Source organism: Stenella coeruleoalba (genome assembly GCF_951394435.1).
Source record: "Stenella coeruleoalba genome assembly, chromosome: 14".
NCBI lineage: Eukaryota > Metazoa > Chordata > Mammalia > Artiodactyla > Delphinidae > Stenella > Stenella coeruleoalba.
Window position 1 is genome coordinate 54,637,911 of NC_137160.1, and position 23,730 is coordinate 54,661,640.

Here is a 23,730-nt window from a genome sequence, read left to right on the forward strand (position 1 = left end):
TGAATGTAATTCCTATCTCTAACAAAGAAAATGTTAATATGATCTATCTGAAATGGACTTTGTATAATCACCTCTGAGCTCTTCAAATACATAAAAAGTATTCATGCATAATTAATTTGACTCTATATGGCACTCTCAAAACTTTTGATTGCACCAATGTGTATACAAATATATATATTTTAAGAATATATATTTTCCATAGTAGCTGTCTAGTTTTATCACTAGAAACTTTTCAAAAATATCACCCTTCTTCCAAACATTTATTATACAAGCTTATCCCCAAAGGATAAATCTCTAAAATTCCTTTATACTGCTATATACTGCTTTAGAATTTTACAGAGAAACATATTTTTGAGCAAAAATAGGTATAAAAACATGCAATTAATACGAAAACCTAGGCAGACAGGGTTTCTTTTTTTGTTACTTAGTTTTGTTTGTTTAATTTACAGAGCATTCACTTTTGAATCAACTTTGCTTACTTCTGAAATATGCAAATTTGGTCTTCTAAGAATGGTAGAATGTTAGCAAAAAGTTAAAAATCACTCTGGATATGCTAAAGTCTTATTATGCTTTATTGACTATTCTTTATGCTTAGTAAATCACAAGATATTTGAGATGCTGGAATAATAAATTTGTGTTCTCTGTAGAAAAATTTAAATTTCTTAAAACTTATTACCTTCCCATTAACAGAAATGGAGATTTCTTTCTTAACATCATTTACTAGATCTTCCTTTTCATTACTTTGTTGGCATTCTTTGTGAATAGCAGAAGTTATATAAGGTTTGGTGACATCAAACAGTTCAGATCGAAAAACATATTTTTGTATGAACATTTCACAATTTCCTCCATCATCATTTTCTGGCTTAGTGGTAGAAGCAATACAGGTAGCAGAGGCTCCAAAAGAGGACACAGAATCCACGTGAAGAGTATCAAGGTGAACAGAAGAAGTAGGCTCATTTTTACTGCAACAAGGCTCATGATGCTGGTGAAGTTCATAACTTATCTTGTTAATGAAAGAAAGATGATCCAGTAACCATCCTGGCGATAGCTCACGCACCACAGACATTCTTCCTTTAAAACAAACAAACACCTGTGAGAATTAGACACTAGAAGTAAAAGCCAACTTTCCTAATTAAGTTCTAAACTCAGACAGGAAAGGTGACGTGCCCAAAATTACAACTGGTTGATGGCACAATTGCTACAAGACCCAGGTATCCATCCAGACTTCGGCTCTGAGTTCCCCTCCCACCACCCACCACTCTCCAACTTTGGGGCTGTGTTTGCCTCTGAGTTCAAACGCAGGTAAGGGGGGATGTCATATTTTAGCAAAGTAACCTACTTTGCTCACGTCACTTTTCTCTCCTAATTCTCGGCCCCACACTGGATCCTCCAGCTTTCCGCAGGCCACCGCTAGAGCACCTGGAACCCCAGAGAGCACTCATGCCCTGAGCCCGAACCTTGGTGGCGGCCTCAGCAGCGCGACCCTGGGGCCGACTGCACCCACACTGGGCCGTCACTATCTCCTACCTCGCCGCCTCCCTTGTCAGAAAAGTGCACCCCGCCTTCCCAGACTTGCTTCATGAAACAGCACCCATCTAAACAGTGGTCCTGAAAGACACTCCTTTCAGGGCAAAGGAAAAAACAAATCTTTTCTAATAGTCAACGGGAACCGCCATGTTGCTGTACGGAAAAAACGTTTCAAGGGCTGCTTGGAGCGCTCTGCTCGCTACTCAGGGACGTAAAGCGCTCGGGTGTTCACAGCTAAATTTAAGGGTCGGACCAGACTTCTCAGAGGACGCTTACAGCTTGCCGGAACACGCCCGAGCGCGCCCGTGAGGCGGCGGCATTTCACCAACACGCAGAGTTCCGGCGACGAGCGGCGCGAGAGAGTTGCGCACGCGCGCGCATATGTCGTGCGCGATGACGTCAGCGACGCCGGAGATTTTAAAATTCGAACGGCGCCGGCGGGTGGAGGAAGGAGGTTGTGTTTTGGCGGCTGACGTTTTGTCTAGCGGGCAGTAGCACGGTTTACAGCGGCTCGGTCCCTGCGTCGTATCGGGAAGCTGGAAGAAAGGTGACTAATGACTTTGCGTTAATTTTGTTCTGGCAGCACTGGGCTAGAGGGAGAACGCCAGGGCGCCAAAAAGTTAGATTCACGGGCCCTGAGGAGAGACGTTTTGGTGTTTGCTGTTGTAACCGGCCCCCGGGCCCCATCTGTTCTAGGCGCTAGTTTCCCGGAGTCCAATAAATTTCTTATGGCAGTGATTTTCCAAGGGAGAAGGGGAAGGCCAAGGTGACACCTGTGGGGTGAAGAGGACATGGAGAGAGGAAAAGGGGAAGAATGGATGGGAGCAGGGAGAGGAAGGACGAGATGAAGAACTGTTTGCTATGGTGCGTTTGAGATACTAGTGTAACATCCTGGTGGCCGTGTAAGGAGTACATCTGAAAGTCTTAACCTCAGATTTTAAGAGTACATTTTAAGTGGAGATTGGGAGTGGACAGATAGGTGAGAGTGGAAAAGTTTAATAGATCAGAAGCGTATACTGAAGAAGAAATAGCCAAACAAAGAAGTAAAGAGTGTAATCAGTTTAAAAGACAAAGGAGAGCCCCAGGAAGTAAAAGGATAACCACAGATGTCCATTTTCTTGGAAACCAGGGCAGGACCTGGAAGGGCTAGGTGTATAGTGTCTAATGCCTCAGAGTTAAGATAGGATCAAAAGATTTGTCAGTCATGAGTATCTCAGGAGGCAACCGTTTCAGTAGATGGGAAGGGAATGAGATGTGAATGTGGTCTGAGAAAATGGAAGCAGTCTGTAGACCAGATAATTTATCCTTGATGAGAGGGAGATTGAAGCTCGAGGGGCAGTAATTGAATAATGTAAATGGGAAACAGTAGGTTAAGGACAGAGCAGGGGAGATGGACATTAGGAAAAGAAAACTGAATAGCTCTGCTCCAAGACCAAAGAAAATGAAACATCAGAGGTAGTTCTTGTCAGTAGCCTCTGACTTCCCATTGAAATAGGCACAGCCAACAGTGGTGATGTGGTCTGAGTTAGGATTTAGGAGTTTAACTACCATAAATACCCTGTGAAGGTAGGAATCATACCTTATTCACCTTTGTATTGTTTGCATTACTTTCACACTCCCTTCTACATGGTAGGCAGTTAGTAAGTGTTCATGTGTGTTGAATTTTTTTTTTTTTTTTTTTTTTGCGGTACACGGGCCTCTCACTGCCGTGGCCTCTCCCGACGCGGAGCACAGGCTCGGGACGCGCAGGCCCAGCGGCCATGACTCACAGGCCCAACCGCTCCACGGCATGCGGGATCCTCCCGGACCGGGGCACGAACCCGTGTCCCCTGCATCGGCAGGTGGACTCCCAACCACTGCGCCACCAGGGAAGCCCTGTGTTGAATATTTTTAAATGGAGTTAAATAGATAGATGTTCCCTGCAAATTAGGACTTCACCTTACATGAACAAGCAAAGATAGCCCGGGAAAGATTATCTTGAAAAAACAGTGAAACTTGGCTGCCTTTCTGTTTGAGGGTAAAGATAATAGCTGTTGCTTAATGTACCATCTGTGTCTGGAAAGACTTGTTCATTACCAAATTCGTGAATGCAGGTCATAAACATGAAACGCAGTTCATTTTCTACCGGTGGTGCTGGCCGCCTCTCTATGCAGGAATTAAGATCCCAGGACTTAAATAAACCAGGCCTCCATACCCCTCAAACGTGAGTACCTATGCCTTATTGTCTTTGGCAAAGAAATCTGTAAAGGGGGTTAATACAAAGATGTAGTATGAGTCATATTGTGATGAATCTTATCTGTTCTCAGTGGTACCTAACTTGGAGTCAGTGAAGGCTAAAAAATGGGCATGTTACTAGGTGTTGTGTTTTATCTCATTTGATAGTTAAATCTCCAAAGCCACGTCTTTTGCTAGGCAATCCCTGAGGGACCGCTAATCCCTTTTCAGCACTCTTCCACTCATTTATTTTCCTCCTTTTCTGTAGAGCTGCTTGTTTGAGCAGGTTCTCTGCTGTAACTTCTATTTACTGAGGTGTATCCAACTAGCACAGTTCTCAATGAAAGGTATTATTTGCCCTGACAATTAGCTGCAGTTTAGTAGCAGCCTACAGAACACCACTTCTCCAAACTATTTCCTCAGGATTCACTGGAAAAAAAAGGTGCCCCAAAGAACTTGCTGTCACTGTAGTCAATATCCTGTAATGATCTGTAATTGGAAAGAATCTGAAAAAGTGTGTGTGTGTGTGTGTGTGTGTGTGTGTGTGTATCTCAATCACTTTGCTATGCACCTGAAACATTGTAAATCAACTGGACTTCAATTTTTTTAATAAAAAATAAAATGAGGGGGAAAAAAGAACTTAAAATCATAAACTAATTTTTCCCTATGAATGAATTTCTTACAATTAAGAGAAGGCTATTTGTAACCGTGTTGAGTGCTAGCATTCCTTCTCTATTACCAAGGTACAGGTTACTTGCTAACTGTTCTTAAGTTACTTGGGTTTACATAGTATGAGCCTCTGCTACTTATAGAAATTTGAAATATTTATACATTTTTTTCTTCTAAAATCAGAGAAATGTTTTGTACTGTTGCACATTACTACTCCAAAAGATTTGTGCCTTGAATTGCATTCAAAGCTAAAAGGTTGCCTTTGTCAATGTTTCTGGTCTGTAATTGACGTAATGTATGTTCTTAAGTGTAGCTGCAGTCTAATAAAGAGTGAGCCTCAAAAGAAAAAATTTTAAATGTGGCTATCATTCTATGATTGAAAATATCTATTTTTAAGTTATTTCTTTTCCTTTGACGTTGTTATCCATAAATGTACATATTTTAGGATAATTAAAATTACAATGTAGATATGGGGTTTTTTCCTCCTTTTTTCTTAACATTTTAGTGTTAAAACTCATACTATGTTGTAAGCCTATCCTATTTTTGATAGCTATGATTGCTGCTAAAAATTTTCATGATTTTGAATTATTCTTATAAGTAATGAGGAAGAGGGGTTGGTTCCAATGTATTTACAAAAGTTTCTTGAACTAATATTTTTCCACTTATTTAAAGAGTTTGTTTTTCTCCTTTTCTTAAAGCAAAGAGAAATCAACCTTTGGAAAATTGAGTATTAACAAACCCACATCTGAAAGAAAAGCCTCTGTATTTGGTAAAAGGTAATGATTTTTTTTTATTAATTCTAATGGAAGGGATTCTTATAGCCATGCATTGAGCTAGATACTGTCAAAGTACAAAAAATTAGATGGCATGGTCCCTTTCAAGAGAAAGTTATAATCTAGTTTTCCTCTGTTTTAAATGGTTAAAATGGTTATATTTGCTTTAGGTTATGCTGAGATATATCAGCACATTTAGACCACTATTTCATTGTTACAAGTGAATACTTGATTGAAAATTCTACACATAGCTTTCACATACTATGGAATCATAGCATTTTAAAATTAGGAACCATCATCTAATCCAACATCTTAGCCAAAGACTTTTTTTTACTAAAATATTAAGGACTCCAAAGAGCTTTTATCTTGTGGGCTGTATCTGTTGATATTAACTATATTAGAAAATAAAACTGAGAAAAAAAAATAGTACGTATTAATTCAGTTTAAAATAACAATAACCCAGGACTGCACTTGTGATCCAGTGATAAAGAATCCGCCTTCCAATGCAGGGGACACGGGTTCTATCCCTGGTCGGGGAACTAATATCCCACATGCGGTGGGGCATCTAAGCCCACGCACCACAACCACTGAGCTCGCACACCTCCACTAGAGAAGAGAAAACCCGCACGCCACAACTAGAGAGAAGCCTGCATGCTGCAATGAAGAGCCCGCACGTCGCAACAAAAGATCCCACGTGCTTCAACAAAGATCCTGCGTGCTGCAACTAAGACCTGAAGCAGCCAAATAAATTAATTAATTAAATAAGTAAATATTTAAAAAATAAAGTAAAATAAAATAACAGTAACCCATTACATGTTAATATAAATAACATGCTTTAATTTTTTAAAAATAAAACTATTTCAGTAAGAAGAGTGACATTTATATTTTTGCAAATCTCTTTAATGTCTGGCTTAATAGAAGATAGCTGAATTCTCATATCTGCTTCGGAATTCAGTCTGTTATAATGTCTGACATCATGTAGCCAACCTCTGGAAAACTCCACTGTACACTCAACGAAAGAATAAGAATGAAAGGTGTGAAAAAAATCTTAATTTTATTGGGAAAATAGTTTTGACTTCTCGATCCCCTAGGGCACACTTTGAGAACCACTGTCTAGAGTAGATCAGTAGTTGCCTAGGCTGGGGGTAGGGTAAGGATTGACTGGTAAGGGGGATAAGATTTGAGATGATGGAAATGTTTAATATCTTGATCGTGGTAGAGATTACACAGGTGTAAATATTGTCAAACCTCATCAAATTGTATGCTTTAAACAGGTGCATGTTATTCTAAGCAATTATACCTCAATAAAGTTAATTTTTTAAAGAAATTTCCAACTCCAAAATAGAGAAACTGTTCATCTCACCAAAAACAAAATACAACTTTGTTTTAAAACAAATGTTTATTTAATTATATTTTGAAAATATTTAGAGATGACATATTTGTTACCTTATGAAAAGTCTTTGTCATGAACCCAAGTTAAACTGTTTCTGGTGTTTATTCTAGTTGATAAAAAATCTTAAGGCATTTTTGTAATGTAACTTTCATCTCAGAGCTGAATGTCAGAGATACTGATGCTAATGATTATAAAATCTAACTTCTGCTGAGCATTTTTGTAAGCCAGAAAAGTGCTATTTTATCTCTCTTTTAATCAATCCTCAGAACTGACCTATGTGTAGTTACTGTTATTGTCTTCATTTTAGACATTAGGAAATTAAAGCACAGAGGTTAAATAGTTTACCCAAGGTCATACAACTAGTAACAGAGACAGAATTTTTAACCAGACTCTGCTTCTAGACCCTATTCTCTTAAACTATAAGTTGAATGATACAGTATTTTGATTGGTTGGGAAATTCTTTTATAATTTGAAAAGCTATCTATTAGTACAGTTTTGTGTGGAATAAGAGCTGAGTCTATACATGTATTCTTTCCTAGTAAAAAAAAAATTAAAGATTAAGTAATAGCAGTATGTAGAAAAGTGGATCTCAAATAGCAAATTCTCAGGGGAAGAATTAGCTAATTAGCTAGTTAATCAGAGCAGTGGCATCAGAGAGCCCAAGGTAAAGAACTTTTAGATCCTGGTCAGGAGAGAACTTGAAAGCAGCAAGCAGACATGCAGGGAGAAATTGTTTTGATGAACAGAGTTCAGACATTACAGCAGTGTTCATTGTAACTCAGTTTTGTGGCATCTGTCCAAAACGGAAAAGTATTGTCCCAAGGATATTTAATAAACTACAATGGTTAGGTAAATTGTGCCACAAAGAGAAGCAAAAGAAACCATTATAAAGATTTAAACAAATGATGTTTTATTTTGAGAGAGGGGCTTAAGATGGAGCATATATGCTATAGCTATTAATGACTAAAAAGTAGCAACATATGTTTATGGTAAATAACAATCAGATACATAATATTGCACGACACAATAACATTTATGAGAAAAAGCACAATCTTTCAACATCTCAAATTTTCCTGCAATAAATAATGGTAAATAAAGGGGTTGGAAATGAAGGAGCAATCATGGAGGGGCAAGTAGGTTGTTGAAAGAATCTGGGTTATTGAATAGACCTGGAGAACAGTTGGTGCAGAAGACCTAGTGGACTCAAAATGCACAGTTTTAGAGGATGATGTATGTGTTAGTAATGCAGAGCACCAAAGTGTACTTTTCTTCCCACCTCATTTTATACTTTAATCTTCATTATTTGCTCTTTTTTTCTCTGCTTTGAGTAAGAGAAATCTTAGTTAAATAAAAACCAAAGAATTGAACTTTAATGTTTGGTGCTGATGTTAAAATATAAAATTGCCTTGAAATAATTTAGGCTTGACCACAGAAGGAAATAATTTTGACTGACTTTTTAAAAATATGTTTACAGAACTAGTGGACATGGATCCCGGAATAGTCAATTTGGTATATTTTCCACTTCTGAAAAAATCAAGGACCCAAGACCACTTAATGACAAAACATTCATTCAGCAATGTATTCGACAGCTCTGTGAGGTATTTTATAATCTTAACCATTCAAAATTGTGAGTGTTTTCTTAAGTATTCTTCAATAATTTTCCTATTGTAAAATGTTTGATGTTTCATAAAAATTATTATAGTTTCTTTCAGAAAACGGTTATGCATATAGCGTATCCATGAAATCTCTACAAGCTCCTTCTGTTAAAGACTTCCTAAAGATCTTCACTTTTCTTTATGGCTTCCTGTGCCCTTCGTATGAACTTCCTGACACAAAGTTTGAAGAAGAGGTTCCAAGAATCTTTAAAGATCTTGGGTTTGTATGTTATATTTCTCATTAGCCTAGAGAGATTGTTGGAACACAGGAAAGAATGAAACTCAATAAGTGTGTAAAGATTTTGAGTTAGAGAAATAATATATTTTAAGATGGTCACTATGGGCCACATATGCAAGATAAATTGAAAAGGCAAAAAAAACAACTTTTTGGAGATTATTACTGAACTACAGATGATAGATCATAAAGCCCTCAACTACTGATGTGACGAGGAATAGGAATAGGCTAGCTACTGCAGATTTTATAGAAACAGAAAAGATAGGATTGAAGGCCTGGTGAAAATGGAGTAAGAAAGTCCAGAAAAGCCTATGTAGAATAAACACAGGGGGAGAAGTGGATTTGAGGAGGAGAAATACATACATGTGGTTTATTTGGGGTACATTGGATTTGAGGGAACAATCTTTCAGGAGAGAAGTCCAGCATGTTGGTTGTAAATCAAGTTCTGCTTAGGGAATATATGTACAAAGTAATCTGCAGACAATTAAAACAAAATACACAAAACCATTTGAGGGTAAGAAGACGAAGGAGAGAATCTCAACAAGTATCTTCTAAACAAGTCGAGACTGATGGTATATATGGGGAATTTTTTTTAATGTAACTTCTTGCTTAATTTAGCCATTATTTTTACAAAATTAACATACTGGCTTATGTTTTCTGATTTTTCATAGGTATCCTTTTGCATTATCAAAAAGCTCCATGTATACAGTGGGGGCCCCTCATACATGGCCTCACATTGTGGCAGCCTTGGTTTGGCTAATAGACTGCATCAAGGTATTTGATTTCTCATTTTAATGATATATATAGGAAAGATTTTTTTTTACCTCAGGGTATTTCTATTTCTCTCCCAATCTTGCTTTTACCAATTATCTCAAAATCTGCATCAGTTTTCAGTTTTCAAAGCACTTTTTGTTTTAAGTTCTTCAAAATGTTAATATATGATTCCAGAAGTGAGGAAAGGAAATATCACAATGGCAAGGAGATCATTTGTTTTCATGAGGTTTTACAGCTCAAAAACAAACAAACAGAAAAAAAAAAAAACACAGCAAAATAAGTCAGTAGGAATTTCCCCCATAACATGAATTTGGTTTTCTTCCCCTTTTTATTTAAAGTCCATATTCATTGCAAAAGTTCTGGAAAATACAGAAACGCGTACACAGAAATTGGTATACTCATAATCCCACAACTCAGAGGCAACAACTTAAAACATTTCTTAGGATATAGTTTTAAAGGTGCATTTTTGCTATGCAAATTATGTGTATATTTTCAACTTTTGATACATATTGACAAATTTCCCTCCAGAAAAATTGCACCAGTTAAAAGGTCCTCAACAATGTCTGAGAATACCCATTTTCCCACATGATAGGCATTATTGTTTTAAAATTTTTACCCATTTGGGAGGTGGAAATGTAGTTTGTTTTAATATATTATTAAAGTGATTATGTTTTTGAATGATTTATCATTATCATTGCTATTTCTTATAACTTGCTTATATGTGCTTTTTTGGCCTATTTTATATTTCTTTCTAGTATTACTATAAGCCTTTATATATTGAACTCCTTACATATTAAGCTTATCGATGTTTTTAATAATTGACAACATGACAAGCAAAAGATAATATTTTTGTATTTGCAATTTTTGTTTTTAAACTTGAATATTCACACATTATAACTGCATATTCATGTCTTTTGACTTTTTTATCTTATTTGCAAGATTGCCATTTTGTATGTCAAAAAGAGTTGAATTGGGTAAATAAGCTCTTATGTATATGGTGCAAATGTTTTTCCCTCATTATCCTTTTGATTTATGTGCTGTATTTTAATTGGTTGCAAATGTAAATATGTACATTGTTACCTAGTCTAATGCAGTCTCTTCCTTCTACAGCTTCTGAGTTTCCTGTCCTACTTAGTGCTGGAATCCTTAGAACTAATACTGTCCCCTGACATTCTCTTGGCCGTCAGCAAGCCCATAACTAAATGTAGGCAGGCACTGGGGATGGCTTTTGACCCAGGAGATATACTGGTACATTCAGCACCACCAATTTTCAAGAGAGAAGTAGAAATCCACTACCATAGTCCATTAACAGAACTTAAGTTTTATTGAACTTTATGTATAACTTTTATGCGTTCATTTTGCCTCTCCTCAGTGATACACGTGGACGTTGGGTAACCACCTCTCTGCTCTTCCCTCCAAATACCACTATTGTCATTAGAACACCTTACCCTTGTTTGCCTGAGCAGCTTAGGTCATTGTTATGTTTTAGGGAGATAGCATTTCCACAGTGATACAGGAGCTTCTGTATGGAGTACCTGCTTTGGCTTCTATTGGGGAGGGACCTCTTGAGATGCCTCCAAGTCCATTACATAGACTTGGAGGCATAGGTTGAAATCCTCTCCTTCCTATCTTAATTTGCTTGAGGTAGTGCAACTGAACACTATAACAATGTAAGAATCAATGAGAGAGCATTCATAGGTTTCTTATGCTTTCTTTCCCACTTAACAGAATCCTAGGTAATTAGCCCCACTTAGGATAGTCTCCTTTACTCCCATGTTTTTTAAAAAGTGCTTTCGCTTTTTTCCATAGTATTTTTATGGCTTCTTTGTATTGTGTTTAAATCTTAAACCATCTGCAATTTATTTTAACATTAAAGAAAAGGCAATTTTATTTTTTAAATGACTCATTCATATATCTCAATACCTTTTATTGGATAACCCATCTTTTCCCCTTGGTTTTTTTTTTCTTTAATTTTGTTGAGATATAATTGACATACAGAACTGTAAATTTAAGGTGTACAGTGTAATGACTTGACTTACATTGCCAAATGATTACCACAGTAACTTTAGTTAAAATCCGTATCTCATATAGATGCCAAAAAGAAAAAGGAAGAAAAATGGTTTTTTTCCACATGATGAGATCTTTTATGATCTACTCCCTTAGCAACTTTCAAATATACCAAACAGTAGTGTTTGGTGTATACACATGTTGTATATTACATTCCCAGGACTTATTTATCTTATAGCTGCAAGTTTGTACCTTTTGACCTCTATCCAGTTCTCCTACTCCCTAACCCCCTGCCTCTGGTAACCACAAATATGATCCCTTTTTGTTGGCTTGTTTTTTCAAAATTCCACCTGTTAGTGAGATCATGTAATATTTGTCTTTCTCTGTCTGACTTATTTCATTTAGAGTACTGCCCTCAAGGTCCATCCATGTTGTCACAAATGGCAGGATTTCCTTCTTTTTATGGCTGAATAGTATTCCATTGTGTGTACATATGTGTATGTGTGTATATATATACACATATACCACATTTTCTTTATCCATTTATCTGTCAGTAGATGCTTAGGCTGTTTCCATGTTGTAAATAATGCTGCAGTGAACATATATGTACAGGAATCTCTTCAGCATAGTGATTTTGTTTCCTTCAGATACATACCTAGAGTGGAATTGTTGCACCGTGTGGTAGTTCTAGTTTTAATTTCTTTAGGAACCTCCATGGAAACCAGTGTTTTCTGTGGTGGTTGTACAAATGTACAACAGTGCACAAGGGGTCCCTTTTCTCCACATTCTTACCAGCATTTATGTCTTGTCTTTTCCATGTAAGCCATACTCAAAGGCATGAGGTTTTCACTGTGGTTTTGATTTGCATTTCCCTAATAATTCGTGATGTTGAGTACCTGTTGTCCATTTGAATATCTTAGTACAAATGTATACTCAGGTCCTTTGCCCATTTTTTTAATTTCATTATTTCTCGGCTATTGTTGTATTACTTCTTTATGGATATTGGATACTGACACCTTATCAGATAAATGCTTTGCAAATATTTTTTCCCATTCCGTAGGTTACCCTTTCATGTTGTTGATCATTTTTTTGCTCTGCAGAAGCCTTTTAGTTTGATATAGTCCCATGTGTTTATTTTTGCTTTTGTTGCCTTTGCTTTTGGTCTCAAATCCCAAAAATTCATTGCCAAGACCACTGTCAGGGAGCTTACCGCCTATGTTTTCTTCTAGGACTTTGTTTTGTTTTTAATGTCTTGATTGGAATATAATTGCTTTACAATGGTGTGTTAGTTTCTGCTGTATAACAAAGTGAATTAGCTATATGTATACATATATCCCCATATCCCCTCCCTCTTGCATCTCCCTCCTCCTTCCCTATCCCACCCCTCTAGGTGGTATCAGAGCACCAACCTGATCTCCCTGTGCTTTGCAGCTGCTTCCCACTAGCTATCTACTTTACATTTGGTAATGTATATATGTCAGTGCTACTCTCTCACTTCGTCTCAGCGTACCCTTCCCCCCTCCCCGTGTCCTCAAGTCCATTCCCTACATCTGCATCTTCATTACTGTCCTGCCCCTAGGTTCATCAGAACCTTTTTTTTGTTTTTTTTTTTAGATTCCATATATATGTGTTAGCATACGGTATATTTCTCTTTCTGACTTACGTCACTCTGTATGACAGACTCTAAGTCCATCCACCTCACTACAAATAGTTCAATTTCATTTCTTTTTATGGCTGAGTAACATTTCATTGTATATATGTGCCACAGCTTCTTTAAACATTCATCTGTTGATGGACACTTAGGTTGCTTTCATGTCCTGGCTATTGCAAATACTGCTGCAATGAACATTGTGGTACAAGTCTGTTTTTAAATTATCGTTTTCTCAGGGTATATGCCCAGTAGTGGGATTGCTGGGTCATACGGTAGTTCTATTTTTAGTTTTTTAAGGAAACTCCATACTGTTCTCCATAGTGGCTGTATCAATTTATGTTCCCACCAACAGTGCAAGAGGGTTTTCTCCATACCCTCTCGAACATTTATTGTTTGTAGATTTTTTCATGATGGCCATTCTGGCCGGTGTGAGGTGATACCTCATTGTAGTTTTGATTTACATTTCTCTCATGATTAGTGATATTCAGCATCCTTTCATGTGTTTGTTGGCAATCTGTATATCTTCTTTGGAGAAATGTCTGTTTACCTCTTCTGCCCATTTTTTGATTGGGTTGTTTGTTTTTCGATATTGAGCTGCATGAGCTGCTTGTATATTTTAGAGAATGATACTTTGTCAGTTGCTTCGTTTGCAAATATTTTCTCCCATTATGATGGTTGTCTTTTCATCTTGTATATGGTTTCCTTTGCTGTGCAAAAGCTTTTAAGTTTCATTAGGTCCCATTTGTTTATTTTTATTTCCATTTCTCTAGGAGGTGGGTCAAAAAGGATCTTGCTATGATTTATGTCATAGAGTGTCCTGCCTATGTTTTCCTGTAAGAGTTTTATAGTGTCTGGCTTTACATTTAGGTCTTTAATCCATTTTGAGTTTATTTTATTTATTTATTTTTTTGCGGTACACGGGCCTCTTACCGCCGTGGCCTCTCCCATTGCGGAGCACAGGCTCTGGACGCGCAGGCTCAGCGGCCATGGCTCACGGGCCCAGCCGCTCCACGGCACGTGGGATCCTCCCGGACTGGGGCACGAACCCGTGTCCTTTGCATCGGCAGGCGGACTCTCAACCACTGCGCCACCAGGGAAGCCTTTGAGTTTATTTTTGTGTATGGTGTTAGGAAGTGTTCTAAATTCATTCTTTTACATGTAGCTGTCCAGTTTTCCCAGCACCACTTATTGAAGAGGCTATCTTTTCTCCATTGTATATTCTTGCCTCCTTTATCAAAGACAAGGTGACCCTCTGTGTGTGGGTTTATGTCTAGGCTTTCTATCCTATTCCATTGAACTATATTTCTGTTTTTGTACCAGTACCATACTGTCTTCATTACTGTAGCTTTGTAGTATAGTCTGAAGTCAGGGAGCCTGATGCCTCCAGCTCTGTTTTTCTTTCTCAAGATTGCTTTGGCTATTCGAGGTTTTTCATGTTTCCATACAAATTGTGAAATTTTTTGTTCTAGTTCTGTAAAAAATGCCATTGGTAGTTTGATAGGGATTGCGTTGAATCAGTAGATTGCTTTAGGTAGTATAGTCACTTACACAATGTTGATTTTTCCAATCGAAGTACATGCTATATCTCTCCATCTGTTTGTATCATCTTTAATTTCTTTCATCAGTGTCCTATAGTTTTCTACATACAGATCTTTTGTCTCCTTAGGTAGGTTTATTCCTAGGTTTCAATGGTAAATCGGAGTGTTTCCTAAATTTCTCTTTCAGATTTTTCATCATTAGTGTATAGGAATGCCAGAGATTTCTGTGCATTAATTTTGTATCCTGCTACTTTACCAAATTCATTGATTAGCTCTAGTAGTTTTCTGTCAGCATCTTTAAGATTCTCTATGTATAGTATCAAGTCATCTGTAAACAGTGACATTTTTACTTCTTCTTTTCCAATTTCGATTCCTTTTGTTTCTTTTTCTTCTCTGATTGCCATGATGAAAACTTCCAAAACTGTGTTGAATAATAGTGTTGAGAGTGGGCAACCTTGTCTTGTTCCTGATCTTAGAGGAAGTGGTTTCAGTTTTTCACCACTGAGAACGATGTTGGCTGTGGGTTTCTCATATATGGCCTTTATTATGTTGAGGTAGCTTTCCTCTCTGCCTACTTTCTGGAGAGTTTTTATCTTAAATCGGTGTTGAATTTTGTCAAAAGCATTTTCTGCATCTATTCAGGTGATCATATGGTTTTTATCCTTCAATTTGTTGATATGGTTTAACACATTGACTAATTTGCATATATTGAAGAATATTCGCATGCCTGGGATAAACCCCACTTCATCATGGTGTATGATCCTTTTAATGTGCTGTTGGACTCTGTTTGCTAGTATTTTGTTGAGGATTTTTGCATCTATGTTCATCAGTGATATTGGCCTGTAGTTTTCTTTTTTTGTGACATCTTTGTCTGGTTTTGGCATCAGTGTGATGGTGGCCTCATAGGAGTTTGGGAGTGTTCCTCTCTCTGCTATATTTTGGAAGAGTTTGAGAAAGATAGGTGTTAGCTCTCCTCTAAATGTTTGACAGAATTCACCTGTGAAGCCATCTGGTCCTGGACTTTTGCTTCTTGGAAGATTTCTAATGACAGTTTCAATTTCAGTGCTTGTGATTGGTCTGTTGATATTTTCTATTTTTTCCTGATTCATTCTCGGAAGGTTGTGTTTTTCTAAGAAAAATTGTCCATTTCTTCCAGGTTGTCATTTTATTGGTATACAGTTGCTTGTAGTAATCTCTCACGATCCTTTGTATTTCTGCAATGTCAGTTGTTACTTCTCCTTTTTCATTTCTGATTCTGTTGATTTGAGTCTTCTCCCTTTTTTTCTTGATGACTCTGGCTAATGATTTATCAATTTTCTTTATCTTCTAAAAGAACCAGCTTTTAGTTTTATTGATCTTTGCTATTGTTTCATTCATTTCTTTTTCATTTATTTCTGATCTGATCTTTATTATTTCTTTACTTCTTTTAACTTTGGGGTTTTTTTGTACTTCTTTCTCTAATTGCTTTAGGTGTAAGGTTAGGTGGTTTGAGATGTTTCTTGTATCTTGAGGTAGGATTGTATTGCTATAAACATCCCTCTTAGAACTGCTTTGCTGCATCCCATAGGTTTTGGGTCATTGTGTTTTCATTGTCATTTTTTTCTAGGTTTTGTTGATTTCCTCTTTGATTTTTCAGTGATCTCTTGGTTATTTAGTAGTGTATTGTTCAGTCTTCATGTGTTTGTATTTTTTACATTTTTTCCCTGTAATTGATATCTAGTCTCATAGTGTTGTGGTTGGAAAAGATACTTCATACAATTTCAATTTTTTAAAATTTACAAGGGCTTGATTTGTGATCCAAGATATGATCTATCCTGGAGAATGTTCCATGAAAACTTGAGAAGAAAGTGTATTCTGTTGTTTTTGGATGGAATGTCCTATAAATATCAATTAAATCCATCTTGTTTAATATGTCATTTAAAGCTTGTGTTTCCTTATTCATTTTCACATTGGTTGATCTGTCCATTGGTGTAAGTGAGGTGTTAAAATCCCCCACTATTATTGTGTTACTGTCGATTTCCTCTTTTATAGCTGCTAGCAGTTGCCTTATGTATTGAGGTGCTCCTATGTTGGGTGCATTTATATTTATAATTGTTATATCTTCTTCTTGGATTGATCCCTTGATCATTTTGTAGTGTCCTTTGTCTCTTGTAACATTCTTTATTTTAAAGTCTATTTTAACTGCTATGAGTATTGCTACTCCAGCTTTCTTTTGATTTCCATATGCATGGAATATCTTTTTCCATCCCCTCACTTTCCATCTGAGTGTGTCCCTAGATCTGAAGTGGGTCTCTTGTAGACAGCATATATATGGGTCTTGTTTTTGTATCCATTTAGCAAGCCTGTGTCTTTTGGTTGGAGCATTTAATCCATTCATGTTTAAGGTAATTATCGATATGTATGTTCCTATGACCATTTTCTTAATTGTTTTGGATTTGTGTTTGTAAGTCTTATCCTTCTCTTGTGTTTCCTGCCTAGAGAAGTTCCTTTAGCATTTGTTGTAAATCTGGTTTGATGGTGCTGAATTCTCTTAGCTATGGCTTGTCTCTAAAGCTTTTGATTTCTCCAGCGAATCTGAATGAGATCCTTGCCAGGTAGAGTAATCTTGGTTGTAGGTTCTTCCCTTTCATCGCTTTAAGTATATCATGCCACTCCCTTCTGGCCTGTAGAGCTTCTGCTGAGAAATCAACTGTTAACCTTATGGGAGTTCCCTTGTATGTTATTTGTCGTTTTTCCCTTGCTGCTTTCAATAATTTTGCTTTGTCTTTAATTTTTGCCATTTTGATTACTGTGTGTCTCAGCGTGTTTCTCCTTGGTTTATCCTGTATGAGGCTCTCTGCGCTTCCTGGACTTGGGTGGCTATTTCCTTTCCCATGTTAGGGAAATTTTCGACTGTAATCTCTTCAGATATTTTCTTGGGTCCTTTCTCTCTCTCTTCTCCTTCTGGGACACCTGTAATGCGAATGTTGTTGTGTTTAATGTTGTCCCAGAGGTCTCTTAAGCTGTCTTCATTTCTTTTCATTCTTTTTTCTTTATTCTGTTCTGCAGCAGTGAATTTCACCATTCTGTGTTTCAGGTCACTTATCCGTTCTTCTGCCTCAGTTATTCGCTATTGAATCCTTCTAGTGTAGTTTTCATTTCAGTTGTTGTATTGTTCATCTCTGTTTGTTCTTTAATTCTTCTAGATCTTTGTTAAACATTACTTGCATCTTCTCGATCTTTGCCTCCATTCTTTTTCCGAGGTCCTTGATCATCTTCACTATAATTATTCTGAATTCTTTTTCTGGAAGGTTGCTTATCTCCACTTCATTTAGTTGTTTTTCTGGGGTTTTATCTTGTTCCTTCATCTGGTATAGCCCTCTGCCTTTTCATCTTGTCTGTGTTTCTGTGAATGTGGTTTTTGTTCCACAGGCTGCAGCATTATAGTTCTTGCTTCTGCTGTCTGCCCTCTGGTGGTTGAGGCTATCTAAGAGGATTGTGCAACTTTCCCAATGGGATGGGCTGGTCGCAGAGGCATTTTTTTTTGGATGGTTAGCAGCTTGCTTTTTTTTTTCTTTTCCTCTATGCTTCATCTGGTTTCACTTGTTCACAGGGTGCTTCATGCAGAGGCCTCGCACCTGGCACTTAAGATCAGAGTGCCTAGTGAGAAGTGGCTGCACTGACACCTCCTCTTCTAGGAGTTTTATAGTTTCGAGTCTTACATTTAAGTCAAGTCCAATTCAAGTTAATTATTTTGAATGGTGTAAGACAGTGTTCTGGCTTCATTCTTTTTTACATGTGAATATCCAGTTTTCCCATCACCATTTATTGAAGAGACTGTCTTTTCACCATTGAATGTTCTTGGCTCCCTTGTCAAATATTCGTTGTTGTATATACATGGTATACATGGGTTTATTTCTGGGCTCTCTATTCTGTTCCATTGGTCCATGTGTCTGTTTTTATGCTAGTACCATAACTGTTTTGGTTGCTATAGCTTTATAATATAGCTTGAATTCAGGAAGTGTGATGCCTCCTACTTTGTTGTTCTTTTTCAGGATTGCTTTGGCCACTTGTGGTCTTCTGTGGTTCTGTATAGATTTTTAAATAGTTTTCTCTAGTCAGCTTAAAAAATGCCATTGGAATCTTGATAGACATTGTATTGATCTATAGATGCTTTTGCATAATATGGATATTATAACAATATTAATTCTTCCAAGCAATGAACACGGGATATCTTTCCATTTATTTGTGTCTTCAGTTTCTTTCATCAGTGTCTTGTACTTTTTTTTTTTTTTTTTGTGGTACGCGGGCCTCTCACTGTTGTGGCCTCTCCCGTTGCGGAGCACAGTTTCCGGACGCGTAGGCTCAGAGGCCATGGCTCACGGGCCCAGCCGCTGCGCGGCATGTGGGATCTTCCCGGACCGGGGCACGAACCCATGTCCCCTGCATCGGCAGGCGGACTCTCAACCACTGCGCCACCAGGGAAGCCCTGTCTTGTACTTTTCAGTGTAGAGATCTTTCACCTCTTTGGTTAAACTTATTCCTTTATTGCTTTGATGCTATTGTAAATGGTATCATTTTCCTTTTTTTTTTTCAGATAATTTGTCATTAGTATATAGCAACACTACTGATTTTTGTATTTTAATTTTGTATCCTGCAAATTTACTGAATTTGTTGATTAGATCTAACAGGTTTTATTTGTTTGTTTGCTTTTGAGGGGGCTTTAGGATTTTCTGTATGTAAAACCATGTCATCTGCAAATAGAGATAATTCTACTTATTCCTTTTCAATTCTGATGCCTTTTATTTTTCTTGCCTGATTGCTCTGGCTAGGATTTCCAGTACTATGTTGGATAAAAGTGGCAACAGTGGGGCTTTCCTGGTGGCACAGTGGTTGGGAGTCCGCCTGCCAATGCAGGGGACACGGGTTCGTGCCCCAGTCTGGGAAGATCCCACATGCCACGGAGCGGCTGGGCCTGTGAGCCAAGGCTGCTGAGCCTGCGCGTCCGGGGCCTGAGCTCCGCGGCGGGAGAGGCCACAACAGTGAGAGGCCCGGGTACAGCAAAAAAAAAAAAAGTGGCAACAGTGGGCATCCTTAACTTTTTCCTGATCTTAGAGTAACAGCTTTCAGTTCTTTACCGTTGAGTATAATGTTAGCTGTGGGCTTGTCATATATGGGCTTTATTATGTAGAGGTACATTTCCTGTATACACAGTTTGAGAGTTTTTATTATGAAGTGACGTTGAATTTTGTCAAATACTTTTTTTCTATTGAGTTATTGTATGATTTTGGTTTTTTTATTCTATTAATGTGATGTATCACACTTATTGATTTGCATGCATTGAGCCATCCTTGCATCCCATGATAAATCCCACTTAATCATGTTGAATGACCTTTTCAAAGTGCGACTGAATTTGGTTTGCTAATATTTTATTGAAAATGTTTGCTTCTATATTCTCATCAGGGATATTGACCTGTAGTTGTCTGCTCTTATTGAATTGCCTAATTATTACTGTTCTTGATTGATTTCTGTTGGTACCACTGTTTTCAAACAAAAATTTTTCTGTTTTATCATTTAGTTGTGATGTTTCCAGATAGAAGATAATGTTTTTCATGTTGAAGCTTATCTGCCTCTTTCTAATTTTTATCAAGAATAATCATTGAACCTTATCATATGCTTTTACAGGATCTATTGAGATGATTGTTTTTCTCAACCTGTTGGTATGACATGATAGGATATTGGTTCCCTAATAGTCTCTGTTTGTTCATTGTTGGTTATTCCTTTGCTATACTCCTGAATTCAGTTTGTTAATGTTTTGTAAGTAAAGTTTTATTTCTTCTCTCTCATTATGCCTCTTAACACAGAGCTTATAAGCACATCCTTATTACGGTGTTTGAGTGATAGGAGTTTTGCCAAAGTTGCCCCGTCTCCCCTCTACCAAGGAACATGAATAGGAGGGTGCATATGCTCCACTAGCTCTGTGATTAACCTTTTGGTTAATAACCAAAGTGGGCTAGGGCGTTACTCATCTCAAATCCCTCTGAGTCCTTTTCTTTTCTTATAATATAATACCCTTTTAGAATATGAAGGAGTAGTATTTTATTGGTAAATGCCACCTCTGGGTAAAAAATGATTACTCAAGTCCATATTTCTGGTTATCTCTATCCAATTTCAGGTTGAAACATTTTCAACCAAATCTTCTCAGTACAGAAGAACTTCTAGTTATTGTAGTAAGAGTCTTTCCTATAGCTCCTGGGGATCTGTTTGTCCCTTGTAAGGCTCTCCTTGAACCTTGCAGAGTAGCAAGAGTTTTCACAAGGACCTTTGACAAGGCAACAGAAACTCTGTCTTTATCTACCCTGATGATAAGATATGAGATTCTGTTCTTCATCTTGGGCTCTGCCTTACATGTCTTTAAGACTTAATTAAATCTGATTGTCACTTGAGGCCTTGTCAAGGGACGAAGAGGTAAAGGATGAGTTGATAGAGCTTACCTGCATCCACCCTAGATATACAAAAGGTCTAATGAGCGCCTTTGGAATAGGAAAGGAGCAGATAGGACAAGCTGCTCTAGACTAAGGACAGTATCCCCACTCAGCAATCCTATCTATATATGAATACTAGGGTAAGAAAATGTAAAGAAATATTTTCAACAGAAACCACATTCTTCTTTTACACTCCTAATGCATAGTCCATTTTTGTAGAGTTTAGTCTTCATTATATTAGATATACGTTGATATCTTTACATTTTATAGCAATTTCATTTAAATTTTCTAATTTTCTTTTTTTTTTAAAGGTTATATTTCTAAAACAAGTTATAAAAACATGTGTTCCAAAATGGAATTTATGTGCCTTAAAAACCTTTAGGCATTTTCCTTTTAGCTTGTTAATTATAACATCTGAATGTTTGCTATAATTTATTATCTGTTATCACTTTCAAGGTTAAATATTTGTATTTCTGAAGATTTTATATTGTAAAATTCAATCTAAAGTGCATGCTTATACAGTCTGAAGGAGGCAGTAGATAACATTTGAGCACCAAAATTGAGTTTATATAAAAGAGAAATAATTACTTTTGGCTTACCTTTTGTGGCAGTTCTGTTTTGGATTCTCAGAATTGCATTAAAACGTGTGTAGGGGGCTTCCCTGGTGGCGCAGTGGTTGAGAGTCTCCCTGCCAACGCAGGGGACATGGGTTTGAGCCCTGATCTAGGAAGATTCCACATGCCACAGAGCAACTGAGCCCGTGCGCCACAGCTACTGAGCCTGTGCTCTAGAGCCCACGAGCCACAGCTACTGAGCCCATGAGCCACAGCTACTGAGCCCACGTGCCACAACTACTGAATCCCACGTGCCTAGAGCCCGTGCTCCGCAACAAGAGAGGCCACTGCCATGAGAAACCTGTGCACCTCAACGAAGAGTAGCCCCTGCTCGCCACAACTAGAGAAAGCCCATGCGCAGCAGCGAAGACCCAACACAGCCAAAAATAAATAAATAAAATAAAAATTTTTTTAAATGTGTGTATATGTTCTCAAGTGTATAAAAAAGATCAGCATATTTTTCACTATAGAATAGAACTAAACATGGAGCCCATCCTTTTTTAATCCTAAGAGATTTAGTTACTAAAATATCAAAAGGATTATATTTTAAGGTTTAAAAGAATAACTTCTCACGAGACTTTGTCAGGCAGTAATGTGAATGCTCCTAAAAATGACACTGAAAACAAATTTGACAAAACATGAAAGCTATGTGATTTCCTCAGAAACTTAATCAACTTAATATTTTGCTTGTGAACTAAATAGTTACATAATGCCATGAAAGAAAGCTCACCTTTATTTGATGATGGACAGCCTTGGGGAGAAGAAACTGAAGATGGAATTATGCATAATAAGGTACCTTACATTACTGTAAACATTAGAGTTATCTTAATATTAACTAAATGTGTTATTATTGAAAGTGATATATTCTTTTGTAGAACTTGGCTTTTTGCTTCCTGAAAAATCTGCTAAAACTGATTTGGGGAAATATTAGTCAATGGAATTACTCTAGAAATCACATTGTAGTTTCCTAAAAGTAACTAGGAACGGAAATTTGTAAATTTTAAGTAAGTTAAAAAAGCGGTGCAATTAGAATTACGTCATAACGTTATTGTTATATGTACAGATGTAATATTTCTCTTTCTCCCCTATCTTTTATAATGAAGGTATCAATACTGGCATCATTATTGTAATATAGTATTTTGTCAACACAAAGCCTGAAAGACTGGGTCTTTAAATAGATGGCATGTGGGTTTTTTGTTTGCTTTGGCTTTTTAGTTAGGCATATTGCACTTAAGAGTTGCCACTTCCAAAAGTGATTGAGATAAAAGTTGGTTCCCAAACCATCCTGTATTGGAGCCTTAACTATGTAACTAACCCTACCCTATTTCCTAAAATACATAAATTTATATATCCAAAGGGAGCAAACACCAACTCCAAGGAATAAATTTATAGTATTGAGATTAAACATTAATGTCCCCAGCATATATAGTTCCTATAGTGTATATAGGTCCTACTATGTAGGACCCTAAAGATAAAAAAAAAAAAATTCTCTGTTCTTCACTCTTTGGAGCATTTGTCATAAAAAGAAAGTGGAAATAACCTCAGCTTCATCTTTTATTACTACCTGGGAAATAGTTCAAATAGAAAGATGTATCAACTGACTGGCATGGTAGTGTTGCTTTTTTTTTTTTTCAAACAAAGAATATCATACCCCATTACTACTTCATCAGTGATCCTTGCTGGAGAAGCAGCTAGAAAGCCTTTGATCCTCTTGAGAGAATTCTCTTCCCATGTTGCAATATGTGTATGAGACTAGATTTATTGGTGCCTCAGTTCTCACCCAAATAAAATTATAATACCTACTAAATGACTAAATATTAAATTTATTGGTATTCATCCTAAATGTTAAAACAGTAAAAGTTATTCTTGCTATTCTAGCTGTTATTTCAGATGACAATATATAGAGAAGCACTTGGGAAATTATAAAGTGCTATTTTTAATTTTAAAGTAAAAATTAATTTTAAATTTAATTAAAAAGAGTTACCAAAGTATCCAACTTCATCAGATTCTGAGCCTCAGCTTTGTAGATCTAGAAATTCAATTTTTTTTTAACCTGCAAAATCACAATTGACCAAACTTAAGGAAACGTTCACTCTTACCAAATTCACATCTGAAAAGGAATAAAAATGTATTAATTTACCACCACTGACACATCTTTCCAGTTACAGAAATACTCATACCCCCTATTCAGGGCACCCCTTCAGTATCAACCAAGT

The 23,730-nt window shown here is 37.0% G+C and overlaps 2 protein-coding genes across 22 annotated transcripts in view; one reads left to right on the plus strand and one right to left on the minus strand.

Annotated features, from left to right (window-relative positions):
- METTL4 (methyltransferase 4, N6-adenosine) overlaps nt 1-1,890 on the minus strand; it is a 527,313-nt gene extending 525,423 nt beyond the window's left edge. For 19 of the 21 annotated variants that reach the window (XR_013831370.1, XR_013831371.1, XR_013831372.1 and 16 more), the window contains exons 1-2: nt 1,804-1,887; nt 677-1,071 (exon numbers count right to left, since the gene is read on the minus strand). Coding sequence is in view for 5 of the 21 variants with exons in the window: in XM_079943109.1 (XP_079799235.1) it covers nt 677-1,066 (390 nt within the window). In the remaining 16 variants the exon portion in view is untranslated. Of the gene's footprint in view, nt 1-676; nt 1,072-1,339 lie in introns of all 21 variants that reach the window. The other 2 variants (XM_079943112.1, XM_079943110.1) reach the window with 2 other exon arrangements.
- A 65-nt stretch (nt 1,891-1,955) lies between these two features.
- The window catches only part of NDC80 (NDC80 kinetochore complex component), a 53,337-nt gene continuing 31,562 nt past the window's right edge, over nt 1,956-23,730 (plus strand). Inside the window, exons 1-7 of the mRNA XM_079943106.1 lie at nt 1,956-2,074; nt 3,621-3,730; nt 5,109-5,186; nt 8,051-8,174; nt 8,279-8,451; nt 9,138-9,240; nt 22,217-22,306. Coding sequence (XP_079799232.1) covers nt 3,630-3,730; nt 5,109-5,186; nt 8,051-8,174; nt 8,279-8,451; nt 9,138-9,240; nt 22,217-22,306 — 669 coding nt within the window. The 5' untranslated portion in view covers nt 1,956-2,074; nt 3,621-3,629. The remainder of the gene's footprint in view (nt 2,075-3,620; nt 3,731-5,108; nt 5,187-8,050; nt 8,175-8,278; nt 8,452-9,137; nt 9,241-22,216; nt 22,307-23,730) is intronic.